The sequence below is a fragment of the Phallusia mammillata genome, chromosome 4, assembly GCF_965637545.1.
Source record: "Phallusia mammillata chromosome 4, kaPhaMamm4.hap1.1, whole genome shotgun sequence".
NCBI lineage: Eukaryota > Metazoa > Chordata > Ascidiacea > Phlebobranchia > Ascidiidae > Phallusia > Phallusia mammillata.
The window spans coordinates 4,954,553-4,968,974 of NC_137255.1; the positions used below are offsets into that span (position 1 = coordinate 4,954,553).

General features: G+C 32.7%; 2 protein-coding genes and 1 long non-coding RNA gene across 5 annotated transcripts; all 3 read left to right on the top strand.

The window, feature by feature from the left end:
* The first annotated feature begins 96 nt into the window (after positions 1-96).
* Positions 97-10,618, top strand: LOC145222471 (cadherin-related family member 5-like). 3 transcript variants are annotated; one of them, XM_080088610.1, is made up of 10 exons: positions 97-423; positions 484-570; positions 921-1,114; positions 5,977-6,154; positions 6,262-6,346; positions 6,457-6,614; positions 7,041-7,191; positions 7,425-7,536; positions 7,950-8,059; positions 9,250-10,618. In XM_080088610.1, exons 1-9 carry the CDS (start codon positions 142-144, stop codon positions 8,041-8,043), a joined length of 1,341 nt encoding a protein of 446 aa, XP_079944736.1. In that variant the 5' UTR covers positions 97-141; the 3' UTR covers positions 8,044-8,059; positions 9,250-10,618. The 3 variants fall into 3 exon arrangements, with proteins under 3 accessions (XP_079944736.1, XP_079944737.1, XP_079944738.1); XM_080088612.1 differs by lacking the exons at positions 97-423; positions 484-570; positions 921-1,114 and adding exons at positions 4,722-5,094; positions 5,154-5,237; positions 5,604-5,797; XM_080088611.1 differs by lacking the exons at positions 5,977-6,154; positions 6,262-6,346; positions 6,457-6,614; ... (2 more) ...; positions 7,950-8,059; positions 9,250-10,618 and adding exons at positions 1,290-1,467; positions 1,584-1,668; positions 1,783-1,940; positions 2,351-3,157.
* A 441-nt stretch (positions 10,619-11,059) lies between these two features.
* Positions 11,060-12,063, top strand: LOC145222483 (uncharacterized). The gene is made up of 3 exons (XM_080088624.1): positions 11,060-11,315; positions 11,376-11,462; positions 11,730-12,063. The coding sequence occupies exons 1-3, from the start codon at positions 11,130-11,132 to the stop codon at positions 11,961-11,963; spliced, it is 507 nt and encodes a 168-aa protein (XP_079944750.1). The 5' UTR covers positions 11,060-11,129; the 3' UTR covers positions 11,964-12,063.
* A 7-nt stretch (positions 12,064-12,070) lies between these two features.
* Positions 12,071-13,912, top strand: LOC145222493 (uncharacterized). Its single transcript, XR_013859350.1, has 3 exons — positions 12,071-12,258; positions 12,570-12,727; positions 13,138-13,912. It is a non-coding gene; the product is annotated as an uncharacterized LOC145222493 (long non-coding RNA).
* Positions 13,913-14,422: the final 510 nt, after the last annotated feature.

Sequence of the window (14,422 nt, forward strand, 5' to 3'; positions counted from 1 at the left end):
TTTCTTGAAGAATATTGAGTTATAAAGTTTAAAAGGTTTTGTTTAAACCTTACAAGAAAAGATGCATTTTGTTTTCCTTACATTAAGTTTTTTAATTGCACGAATTCATGGTAAGTTTGTGATTTTTAACGAATTGGGATAATGCAGGTTTTTTTCTATGCAGCGGTGTGCATCTTAACAGGTGGGTCACCATCTGTACATGAAGAAGCACCATCTGATACAAAAGTCGATTATGGAACATATGACGCTACTGATGTGGGAACAAGTTTTACACTGAGCCTTGATGCAACACTAGATAAGTTTTTCTACTTGGATGGTGCAACTTTAAGAGTAAAATCAAGTATTTCAAGATCTGATGCAACATCAGGAAACAACATTGTAGGAATGATTACATGTGTAGCCACAGCGAATGGTATACCCATAGTAAGTTATTCTAAGGAGTTCACATAATATTGAGCGTAAACTATAACTCTTATTTTACAGCCAAACACACTCTTCATACAGATAATAAAAATAAACAAAACTCCTCCTAAGTTTGACTCATCAAGTTATACATTTTCTGTTGATGATGTAAGTATAGTCTGTTTGTTTAGTGTTATGTTAACTAATTTGGTTCTGGGCATACAAATTACAAAAAATATGACAAATTTTTGTAAAATAAATTATTTTCATTGTTTTTCTACTGCTTGTCTGTTCACTTTGGACATAAAATATAAGAATATGACCCAAGGAACATCAGATCATTTACTGTGTTAATGTAGTCTTAATACTAATTGGAAAAAACGTAATGTTTAAATTTGTCAAATATGGGATTATATACAAACAGACTGGTGTAGACATATATTTTTTGAAATTCTTTATTTTACTAGAATGTATGTGGAGTGGTAGTGCAGTAAAAGTTGTTCTTTTAATCTATGCAGAATTATCCTTTAAATGTTGATATTCCCTCAGCCCAAGTGTTTGCAACAGATGAGGAATCCACAACCAATCTTGCCTACAATATTGAATCCCAATCGCCTGAAAACGTATTTCAACTTGCTTCTTCAAGTGCACCCAAGTTTCAACTAATGGCAGCTTTAGAGTACAACAGGGAATCTAATTATATCCTTAATGTGTATGTCTTGTGAATTCCAGAAATACTGATAGTTTTGTTAAATAATTATTCAAACTTAAGACCTATTGAATGGTATTGTAAAGTACATTATAGATCAGTTTTTTCATGCTATCAGCCAGATCTGAGCTGTGTTTTTCATTGCACAATGTTTTTACTTCTTGTATATTATTGTTAGGTCAGCTACATCGACAGGAGTTGACAACATTGGAAATCAATGGCTGCAAACTTCTTATGTGGTAGTAGTCTTTAATGTTATAGACACAGACAATAATCCACCAGTGTTTTTGCCATGTCCGACATTTGGCTGCCCCCCACCACTCTATCAAGCAACAGTGGAAAACGGAAGCACAGAGGTTTTATGCACAAAATATATATAATTTGTTTTTTCTAAGTGTTAGTTGTTAAGTGTGTGAGATCATTTATTTTTCTGTCCTGACAAATTGCTATAAAACACAATTTATATGTTTAGTTGATTTTTGTGGATTCAAACTCAATCGAAGCTAGAGATGGAGACTCACAAATTAATGCCACTATTACTTACAATCTAATATCAGGTAAGTCTGTAATTCAATTATGAACCCTGTCATTTTCCTGAAATGATGTATTTTTTTAGTTAGGTTTATTTGTAATATGGTGAAGCTGCAATTTCTTAGTTGCATATTTTTCAGGTTACCCAAGTAACTACATTGATTACTTCAGAATAGATTCACTCACTGCTACTGTGTCTATGATAAAACCCTTTGTTGACAATAATGAAGTTTTCACATTGTTGATTCAGGCAACTGAAAATTCTCAGCTTGGACTATTTTCATATGCCACTTTGACGGTATGTTGGTTGTGATTGTTTTTTTACCTTTTTAGTTTAAAAAGCTTCCAGTGTGCAGCAAAAGTGGTACTCAATGCTTACAAAATCAAGTTGTTAACATAGCCCCATTACCCAACTTCAGCCAAAGTTATTCATACCTATCCGTACTTGTGTTTTGGAAACAATATCAGCTGGTAATAAAATATGAACATGCTGCTGGATAGCATACTTAAAACCGATTTCTTAATCTATGCATTGCATTCTTGCACTTGACATTGGGTTGGAAGTTTGCACTTAAGTCAAACAGTCGTTTTACTGTATGTTTGTGATCATAATAACGTATAAGAAACCTTTGCACTAAAATTATATACTGACAGGACAAAAAACAGCCTAAACCATTTGTTTCTGCAACAGTTGTACATACTTTGCAGGTTCAAGCTGTTCAAATTCATTGTTTTCCAAGTCCTATAAATAATTGTACAAATGTTTCTGAAACAACAACAACAACTATAAAAACAACTACCACTTCAACTACTACTTCTACTACTACTATTGTGAGAACGGATCTTTAAATACAATTTAGTCGAACCCCCACCTAATGTTGCATTCATTGGTTTTGTAATCCGTTGTTGTAGCTGTGCAACCTAATTTTTTGCCTCCCCTATTGTTTTATTAATAACCATGCCTAATTAATTGTTTTGTTTTGTTTATGCATAGATATGTGGTGACAAAATACTTACCCCCTTTTTATGCTATTGAGGCAAAATTCGCCATCCATAAACCAACATTTATAAATCGTTAATAAGATGTTTTTCGTTATGAACTACTAGTGTTGCATACAACAGTATAGTGTTATTTTATTTCAGTGCTACATCATGAGTCTGTGTTTGCTTTTGATTTAATCTTTTGTGCAACTGTCTTACGTAAACAGGATCTTTTCTTTCCTAAAAAGCTTCACCAACTTGTATATCCAGTCTCTTCCTAACTTGTTAAACAAATTGTAACTGTTTGCATACATTTTTATATCAGGGTTTTACATTAGATTATACATATTTTTATATTCGGGTTTTAAGAGTATTTTGAAGATCAAAAAGTTAATTGTTGTGCAGTGTATTAAAATGTTGTTAATTTAGATTTGCAACTCTGTGCTTGTAATTTTTTAGATTTTTGGTGTGATATAAAAGCTATGTTGATAGTTTTGTGTTTAACCTACTTTGACAGGAATGCTGTTTAAAGTAGTGGTGATGCATTGAGGTTTAGGTACCAAATAGGGTGTTTTAATTATGTTAAAGTGTCAGCCTGAAATGTTTTAGAAATTTAACCACAACATACCTTTACTATTACTGTATGAAAACTTAATACATATGTTTTATAATTAACCAAGTAAAGCAAAGAAACATTAGCCACAGTACCAGCAAAACATTTTGTTTTTGTATAATATAAAATGTATGGCAGTGTCTCTAACAATTTTGCTTTGACAACATACGGTTCTATCTAAAACGCAAAATGAATTTTTAGGGTTCAGCTAGTTTTAGGTGAAATTATGTGGCTTTTTAGCCAAACATTTGCTTATGGTCCAAACCTTTTGTCATTGGTTCAGTGCATCATTAATTTCAGTTCTTAGACAAAAAGTCATGCCCAACAATAAAGGTCCAATACAAATATATAGATATTCTAGTTATTGTAAGGATTGACTAGAAAAACAAGTATTTTTGTTTTATTTATATTTTTATGTTAGGTTTTATATTTGTGAGTAGGAACGGTAAGGTTATGAATTTTGATTAACTAGGATAACATAGCTAATTACTGTTTAATATGTAGGTGTATGCATACTAACCAATGGTCACCATATGTACATGAAGATGCACCATTTGATTTAAACGTTGATTATGGAATATGTGACGCTACTGATATGGCCACAGGTTTTACAATAGGCCTTTAGGCACTACTAGATCTGTTGTTCTATTTGGATTATGTAACTTTCTTAATATACACCTTTGAATGTTTTTGAAGAATTTTATTTAGTGCTGCCAGCCAGATCCAAGCTTTTGTTTAATGTACAAAGTTTTAATTTTTACTGTATATCATTCTAAGGTCAGATACAACAGATGGTGTTGAAAACATTAGAATTTAATGGAACTAATAACCTAATAATGCTGCCAAAAAAAGTATTTTATAAATTATCATGTAACTTAAACCCGGTTTGGATTGATTTAACATACTTGGTTTACTTTCGCTATTGAAGGTACACATCCATGTAAAAGCTATTTGTCTAATGAAACTAACTTACAAAGTGAAAGTGTTTTGTTTAATGTCAAGGTCATTAATCAGTTACACTTTAAGTTTATTTGTTTATTCAAGTACAGAGAGTGTTTTTTGGTGCTCATGTCTTCTTAGTTTATTTATTGAACAGAATGTGTTTAGGCAGGTTGTGTTTTCAACAATCAACTCTGCTACTCAAGTAATTGTATGTCTTAAACATTTTTATTGAGATTGTAAAAGTAACAAAACACCTTCTTGTTTCACTGTGGTACTTTGAGCGTTTTTACTGGCATTATAGTTTGGATTGACAATTGTGTTTTCAAATATCTTGTTCTTAAAACATTTTGTGTTAGATAAATTCAGAAATGTTTGTTAAAACCCTATTGTTACTGCAACAGTTTAGATTCCTATTGACAACAATTAATTTGAAACAAATTTAAAGGCTTATTTCTAATTAGTCTATAGACTGAAGAAAAGAAAAGATGCAAAATCAAGAAAAGATGAGATTTGTATTGCTTTCATTAGTTTTTTTATTTGCCCAAACCCATGGTAAGTTTTTAATTTTCAATTGTTTAGGATAATGTAGCTAATAATTTGTAATGTGTAGTGCTATATATAACTGTAGTTCATCATCATTCTTTTCTGTGTAGCACTGTGCATATTAACTGGTGGGTCACCATCTGTACATGAAGAAGCACCGACAGGCACTGTAGTTGATTATGGAACATATGACAATAGTACCCAAGTGGGCACAAGTTTTACACTGAGTCTTGGTGCAACACTAGATAAGTTTTTCTACTTGGATGGAGTTACTTTAAAAGTTAAATTAAATATTTCAAGAAATGATGCAATGTCAGGAAACTACATTGCAGGAAATATCACTTGTGTAATCACAGCAGGTGGTATACCCATTGTAAGTTATTCTAAGGAGTTCGCATAATATTGAGCATCAACATAACTTTTATTTTATAGCCAAACACACTCATTGTACAGATCATAAAAATAAACAAAACTCCTAAGTTTGCCTCATCAAGTTATACATTTTCTGTCGATGATGTAAGTATAATTAGTTTTATTTTTTCAGTGTAATGTTAATTAATTTGATTTGGGGCATGCAAACGATAAAAGAATGTGACAAGTTTCTGTAAAAATTATATTTTTTTCAGTTTTACCTTAAGGATTATATTCTTTTATTGTTTTTCTGCTGCTTGTCTATGCCCTTTGAACATTACATGTGTTAATGTGGCATATGGGGCACTTAAGACTGATTTGCTTGTAAAAAATTACATGTTAAAGTTTTGTCCAATATCCGATTAAATATGAACGTAGCATCATGTATGCATTTATCTTTTAAAATTTATTATATCAGTAGAGTGAACATGTAGTGGTTGTACAGTAAAATTGGTCTTATTTTCTGTGCAGAATTATCCATTAAATGTTGACATTCCCTCAGCTCAAGTCTCTGCAACAGATGACGAATCCACAACCAATCTCCTCTACAATATTGAATCCCAATCACCTGAAAATGTATTTAAACTCGCTTCTTCAAGTTCACCCAACTTTCAATTGACAGCAACCTTGGAGTACAACATGGAATCTAATTACATCCTTAATGTGTATGACTTGTGAATACAAAAATTGACTATAATTTTGTTAAATCAGTTAATAAACTTGAGCTGTACTGATTTGTATTGAATTGTAAGTACATCATCGATAAGTTGTTTTAAGCTACCAGCCAGATTTCAGCTGTTTATTTTACAGCACACTGTTTTGACTTTCTATGGATAAATCTTAGGTCAGCTACATCAGATGGTGTAGACAACATTGGAAACACATGGCTGCAAACCTCTTATGTATTGACAGTCTTCAATGTTATGGACACAGACAATAATCCACCAGTGTTTTTACCGTGTCTCTCACTTAGCTGCCCTCCACCAATCTACCAAGCAACAGTAGAAAATGGAAGCACTGAGGTTTTATGTACAAAATATATATATAATTTGTGTTAGTTGTTGAGTGTGTGAGATCATTAATTTTTCTGTCCTGACAAACTGCTATAAAATTGAATTTATATTTTTAGATAATGTTTGTTGATTCGAACACAATCCAAGCTAGAGATGGCGACACACAAATTAATGCCACAATTACTTACTATCTAACATCAGGTAAGTACTGTGGTCCAACTATAAACATGACATTTACTGGAAAAGATGCTGTTTTCCTGCTAAACATTAGTTGCTATGTGATGAATTGTAATTTCTTTCATATTTTTCAGGTTACCCAAGTAACTACATGGATTACTTCAAAGTAAACTCACTTACTGCTACTGTGTCTATGATAAAACCCTTTGTTGGCAATAATGAAGTTTTTACATTGTTGATTCAGGCAACTGAAAACTCAGTCCTTGGGCAATCTTCATATGCCACTTTGACAGTATGTTGTTTGTGTTTGCTTTTGACGTATTTGTCTTTTAAAACTTGTAGTATGCAGCATAAGTGGTGCTAAATACTTACAAAATCAAGTTATGAATATGATGCCATCACCTAACTTCAACCAAAATTTATTGATACTTATCTGTACTTGTGTATTGGAAACAATGTCAGCTAGCAATAAAATATAAACATGCTGCTGGTTATCATATTTAAAACCAGTTTTCTTACTCTGTGCATCATAGCTACACACTTGAAATTATGTAGTTGAGTTGAAATTTTGCGATTTGTTCATACAATATCTTACAATGTGTTTGTCTTCATAGTGAAGTAAAAAAGTGTAAGAAACCTTTGCGGTAAAACTACATGCAGACATGACAGACCTAAACCTAAACCATTTATTGCTGCGACAGTCGTACATACTCTGCAGGTTCGAGCTCTTCAAGTTACATGTTTTCCAAGTTCAATAAATGATTCTACATCTGTTTCGGAAACAACGCCAACCACTGTATCAAGTGAAGAAACTGTTTCTCAAGATCTGCAAACTGGTTTTCCCACTCCAGTAACTTGTGGTAACACTGGTGAGGCATGTTCGTTACTGAGACCAAGCCCTGAATTTAATTTGTAGAAGCGATTTAACATAGCATTCACAACATACAAATTTAAACTGATGCAGGGGTATAGAAGGTTTATATAACCAACTTTTTACTGGGTTACCTTTACAATTACCCATAACACTTTGTAATGCCCACATAGCTGTCATCTGTTTAGGGCTAAAAATTCAAGTCATTTTTATATCACAAATATGTTTTAGGTTATTCTGAAGCAGTTGTTTATGGAATAATTGGAGGATGGATTGCTAGTCTTCTGTTCGTTGTTGTGTTAAGTTGGTTATTCCTTGTAACGCCACATCTCAAAAAGAAAGGGTAAAACAACATTAACAAGCATTCAGTCGACATTTACTATTTAAAAGTTTTGTTATGTTGTTTTGATTTTCATTTGGATTTAGTTAGCTGCAAACCAAGCCTTAATTCCCTACATGCTAGCTTAGTTGGTTTGGATCAGCACAACATATCACTAAACCAGAAGCAAGCTTGACATTTAGGTTTTGGTTGCATTGTATGTCAGGTAAATTTGAAACAATATTTTGGATATTTATATGATCACATTTTCTCATTTTCTGCTTAGATATTTTTAATCACTGTACCTAGTCTATATAGAAAAACTAACCTATACAGGTTAATTGCACATGAACAAAAGTATTTACAAAAAACTCTGGTTAATTGCATACAGAAGGCGATCTAAACCTAAATTAACCAGATTGGTCTACTTTTTTAAGATCAAGAGGAAATACGATAAATCAACAACCAGGCACACAAGGGAACCAAACACTTGGCAAAAACACTCAAGAAGACAGTGGGAGGCTCAGTTAACAGCTTAACATGAAAGGTATTTGTGTTTATTAAGTTTTAAAACCATTTGGCTAAAAGCACCAAATTTGAATGGGACTTTTTGACTTACAACCTTAGCATACCTTGCTAAGAGATGTGAATGTTATAAAGCTATTGGTTGGTAGTGGAATGAAATTTGAACTTTAAATGCCATAATGCCTTTTACAACATTTTGACCAAATATATTTCTTGCTTTAGGTTCTGTGTTTATTAAAACTAATGGAGCTTTGCCTGGGCCTGCAGTTTATAATGAAAATGCTGATGATGAAGATGCCTAAATACCGATTTTACTGTGATTTTTTTTACCTAATTATGTCGTAAAAATGTTTTTGTTCATTTAAAAGATGTCATCAGTCTTCCATCTCAGAATACTACCTTTCAATAGTTACCATAATTAGTTTTGTGTTGGAACAAAACAGTTTTTTTGAATTTATTTTTTAGTGCTTTCTTAGTTGCCAAATTAGTTAGGGGAGATGCGGGACCATTGGGCCAAAATTCAGTTTTTCATGACTATTTCCTTGAGTTCGAAAGAAAAAATGCCATTGAACACCTGTACTAATACTACACGTTTTAACACACTTACACGAGGGCATAACTTTCTTATTTGGAAATGAGTTGGCAAGATATTCCGTTTCAAAAATTACAAAAAATATGGCTCAAAGGGTCCTTACCCTTGGGGACCATTGAGCCTCGCATAAAGGACCTTTGGGCCAGTATTTTTATGTGATATTCTGGACCATTAAACCACGCATGAGGGAGCTTATTAAGTGTTGTTTTGAAAAGTAGAACAATTTTATTGAAAAAGAAATCTAATATTAATCAAAAGAAATAAATACAACCAGCATCAATAGCTTCATAGGCCAAGGACCTTTGGGCCATGCCCAATGGTGTAAAGTCAAAGGGCCATGCCCAATGGTCCTGTGAACAACTGGCTCAATGGTCCTGTATTGCCGCCATTACGAACTTATCTTACTGAACTACGTTACACAGATTAACTTAAGAAATACTAATGCTCATCTAACGCTACAATTAACTAACTAATATCCTGCAAACTTCGTGTTTTAACTAGCTTTCTCTGATAAAGAAATTACAAAAATGTAAAGGAGCAAAATATTTACTTTCAAGCTGCGAAAACTTAGTTATGCTCACAGTTTCTTCTGTAAGTGACTGACCTTCTTGTTGTTACAGCTTTAAAACTATTGCAACACAAGTACTCCAACGTATGACTGAGAACTCGCTACAGCGGCCAGTTTGAGAGAAACGCATGATGGCCCAAAGGTCCTTCATGCCCAATGGTCCCGCATCTCCCCTACTGGTCAGTTCATCAGAAAACAGGGTTTGATCAATAACTCATTTTGTCATGTATTTTGCGTCTTTAACTATAGTCCAGCCACTGAACAATATAACCTAAAAGGTATGACATAACAAGTCAACACAGCTGTGTCTCTGTTCTTTTTAGCTTGTGTAGTTATCCTGCTTGACATTTCGTGCAATATTTGTTGACTTTGGAGTTTATTGTTATAGCTGCAGAAACTCATTTTTTGCCTCCCCTATTGATGAATTTATAATTATGACTAATTAATTATTTTGGCATGTTTATGCATAGACATGTGATAAAAAAGTTACCTACCCCCATTTTATGTTATTGAGCCAAATTTCACCATCCATAGAATCAACATTTATAATATCCTCATTAAGATGTGTTTCATTCGTGAACTACTAGTGTTACATACAACAGTGTAATGTTAATGTATTTCAGTGCTACATCCTGGTGTCCATGTTTGCTGTTGGTTTAATCCTTTGTCCAATCGTCTTACCTAAACAAGGCCCATTTTTTTACAAAAAGCTTTACCAATCTCTTTACAACTTTACAATTTCTGTAATCAAACCACAGTTGGGATTTACGTACCCTTTCCAATTGACCTGGTTTTGTGAACCAGATTTGTTTGTGCAAACCGAGATATCAAAAATGTTTTATATAAGCTTGGGTATGTTACTAAACTTTGAAGTACAGATGAGTTTGGTTAATCCCATAGACGATATCTCAAGCATTATCACGTAAATAACAGTTATGTGGTTAAACGGACGTTTTTTGAATACATGACCACAGTTGGGACCCTTCACAAGTGAATGGATTATGTGATTAACCGGTTTTGTTTGTGAAAAACGAAATAATTATGACACTTATTCTATGGTACCAACTAATGAGTAACCAGTACAGGCTTATGGAACAAATTACTAAATACCAGTGAACAACCAGTAGAAACTCTATGGATGTAAACATTGTTACAAATGATACAATATCCATGTACTGTAAATAAAAAAATATTTAATTTGAATTTGATATTTTATCCAAACAGGTCGTTTACTTGGATGCAAGGCTTTGGGTCTGTTTATTGTTTTGCAGACTAATTTCAATAGTTTATGTATTATTTGGTAAAAGCCCTAACATTGTTTATTTGCCTAAACACATTTTCACAAATATTTCTTAAAAAAATGAAGCCTGCATAATTTTTTTGCTGTTAAGACCAACATAGACATTGATTGTTTTTTTCAGTTTTTATGAGGCACATTTGCATGCAAGATTATTATTGTACTTCATACCTGAAATCTTGAGTTTGGACTTTCGCACTGGACTATTGCTTTAAACAGAGAAAATACGTGTTTTTTTTCCTTTGTTAGCTTTTCTTTAATAATTAACTTTGCAAGTAATTGTTTGTCTTGCACTTGGTTCCAAGGTTATATAAGTTGCCACTTCAGTTTTTTATTTTCACTTTGCTGGTTTAAAGCTTGTTTTTCTGGCATTATAATTCAGGTTAACTAATTTGTGCTTGTTTCTTAAAGAATATTAAGTTAGAAGGTTTTGTTTAAACCTTACAAGAAAAGATGCATTTTGTTTTCTTTACATTAAGTTTTTTGATCGCACAAATTCATGGTAAGTTTGTGATTTTTTACCTGATTGGGATAATGCAGCTAACCATTTTTTCTGTGTAGCGGTGTGCATCTTAACAGGTGGGTCACCATCTGTATATGAGGAAGCACTTTCTGATAGAAAAGTTGATTATGGAATGTATGACACATCTGATGTAGGAACAAGTTTTACACTGAGTCTTGGTGCAACACTAGATAAGTTTTTCTACTTGGATGGAGTTACTTTAAGAGTTAAATCAAGTATTTCAAGAAATGATGCAACATCAGGAAACAACATTGTAGGAAGTATTACTTGTGTAATCACAGCGAGCGGTATACCCATAGTAAGTTATTCTAAGGAGTTCACATAATATTTACCTTAAAACATAACTCATATTTTGCAGCCAAACACGCTCTACATACAGATAATTAAAATAAACAAATCTCCACCTGTGTTTGACCAATCAAGCTATACATTTTCTGTCAATGACGTGAGTAATGTTTTTGTTTGGTGTTGTTTTAGCTAGTTTGTTATGTTTTTTTTATAGAGCCCCAGGTTAAACGTTTTTGTTCATGTGATCACAACTACCTATTTTTTTGTGAGGGGGGAGGGGGAGCATGTTATATGTTTTCAAAAACTATAATGCTGCAATAGTCTGTGACAAATGTAAATGAATCATAACGCAAAACAGGATAACACTTGTTGGTATTTTGAATGTGAAGTTTTTCGATGATGAAAGCCATCTTGTGTTGTGCAGAATTATCCATTGAATGTAGATATTCCCTCAGCTCAATTGTATGCAACAGATCAGGAATCCATCTCTAACCTAATTTACAATATTGAATCCCAATCACCCGAAAACGTATTTCGACTTGCTTCATCAAGTTCACCCAAGTTTCAACTGACAGCGACATTGGAGTACAACAGGGAATCTAAATATTTCCTTAATGTGTATGTCTTAAAAAAAGTTAAGTATAATTTTGTTAAATAAGTGTTTAAACTCAAGACCTACTGAATTGTATTGTAAAGTACACCATAGATAAGTTTTTTCATGCTGTCAGCCAGATTTGAGCTGTTTTTTTCATGATACAATATTTTAACTTCTTGTATATTATTGTTAGGTCAGCTACATCAACAGGATTTGACAACATTGGAAATCAATGGCTGCAAACCTCCTATGTGGCAGTAGTCTTTAATGTTATGGACACAGACAATAATCCACCAGTGTTTTTGCCATGTCCAACATTTGATTCTATCAAGCAACAGTGGAAAATGGAAGCACTGAGGTCTTTCAAACATTGTTTAAACATGTTTCTTCTGAGTGTTAGTTGTTGAGTGTGTGAGATCATTAATTTTTCTATCCTGACAAATTGCTATAAAATAGAATTTATATTTTTAGATGATGTTTGTTGATTCGAATACAATCCAAGCTAGAGATGGCGATTCACAAATTAATGCAACTATTACTTACAATCTAACATCAAATACTGTAGTTTAATTACAAACCATTTCATTTGCCTGGAATGATGCAGTTTTTTTATTTAGGTTTATTTGTAATATGGTGAAGCTGCAATTTCTTAAGCTGCATATTTTTCAGGTTACCCAAGTAACTACATTGATTACTTCAGAGTAGATTCAATCACTGCAACTGTGTGTATGATAAAACCCTTTGTTGACAATAATGAAGTTTTCACATTGTTGATTCAGGCAACTGAAAATTCAGATCTTGGACTATCTTCATATGCCACTTTGACAGTATGTTGGTTGTGATTGTTTTTAACCTTTTAAGTTTAAAAAAGCTTCTAGTGTGCAGCAATAGTGGTATTCAATGCTTACAAAATCAAGTTGTAAACATAGCTCCATTACCTAACTTCAACCAAAGTTATTCATACTTATCCGCACTTGTGTTTTGGAAACAATATCAGCTGGTGATAAAATATGAACATGCTGCTGGATAAAATAATTAAAACCGATTTCTTAATCTATGCATTGCATCCTTGCACTTTACATTGGGTTGGAAGTTTGCACTTAAGTCAAACAGTCGTTTTACTGTATGTTTGTGATCATAATAAAGTGTAAGAAACCTTTGCACTAAAATTATATACTGACAGGACAAAAAACAGCCTAAACCATTTGTTTCTGCAACAGTTGTACATACTTTGCAGGTTCAAGCTGTTCAAATTCATTGTTTTCCAAGTCCTATAAATAATTGTACAAATGTTTCTGAAACAACAACAACAACAATAAAAACAACTACCACTTCAACTTCTACTACTACTTCTACTACTACTATTGTGCGAACGGATCTTTAAATACAATTTAGTCGAACCCCCACCTGATGTTGCATTCATTAGTTTTGTAATCCACTATTGCAGCTGCGCAACCTAATTTTTTAGGCACCCCTATTGTTTAATTAATAACCATGACTAATTAATCGTTTTGATATGTTTATGCATAGACGTGTGGTGAAATACTACCTACCCCCATTTTATGTTATTGAGCCAAAATTCGCCATCCATAGAACCAACATTTCTAGATCGTCAATAAGATGTATTTCTTGTTCATTAACTACTAGTCTTGGATACAAAATTATCATGGTAATTGATTTCAGTGCTACGTCATGAGTCTGTGCTTGCTGTTGGTTTGATCTTTTGTGCAACTGTCTTACCTAAACGAGACCGTTTTTTTCCTAAAAAGCTACATCAACTTGTATATCCAGTCTTTTCCCAACTTGTTAAACAAATTGTAACTGTTTGCATACATTTTTATATCATGGTTTTAAATTAGATTATACACATTTTATATTCGGGTGTTAAGAGTATTCTAAAGATCAAAAAGTTAATTGTTGTGCTGTGTATTAAAATATTGTTAATTTAGATTTGCAACTCTGTGCTTGTAATTTTTTAGATTTTTGGTTTGATATAAAAGCTATATTGATAGTTTGGTGTTAAACCTATTTTGACAGGAATGCTGTTTTACGTAGTGGTGATGCACTGAGGTTTAGGTACCAAATATGCCATTTTAATGATGTTTCAGTTTTAGCCTGAAATATTTTAGAAATTTAACCACAACATAACTTCACTATTGCTGTATGAAAACTTAATACATATGTTTTACAATTGACCAATTAAAACATAGAAACATTGGCCGCAGTGCCTGTAAAACATTTTTTTTTGTTTTATAAAAAATGTGGAAGTGTCTCTAACAATTTTACTTTAACAACATGGAATTCTATTCAAAACATTAAATGAATATATAGGGATCAGCTAGTTTCAGGGGAAATTATGTGGCTTTTTAGCCAAACATTTGCTTTGAGACCAAACCTTTTGTGTTTGGTTCAGGACATCACTAGTTTTAGTTCTCAAACAAAAAATCATGCCGAACAATAAAGTTCAAAACAAATACCTAGTGTCTTATAGTTATTGCAAGGATTTACTAGAAAAATAAGTG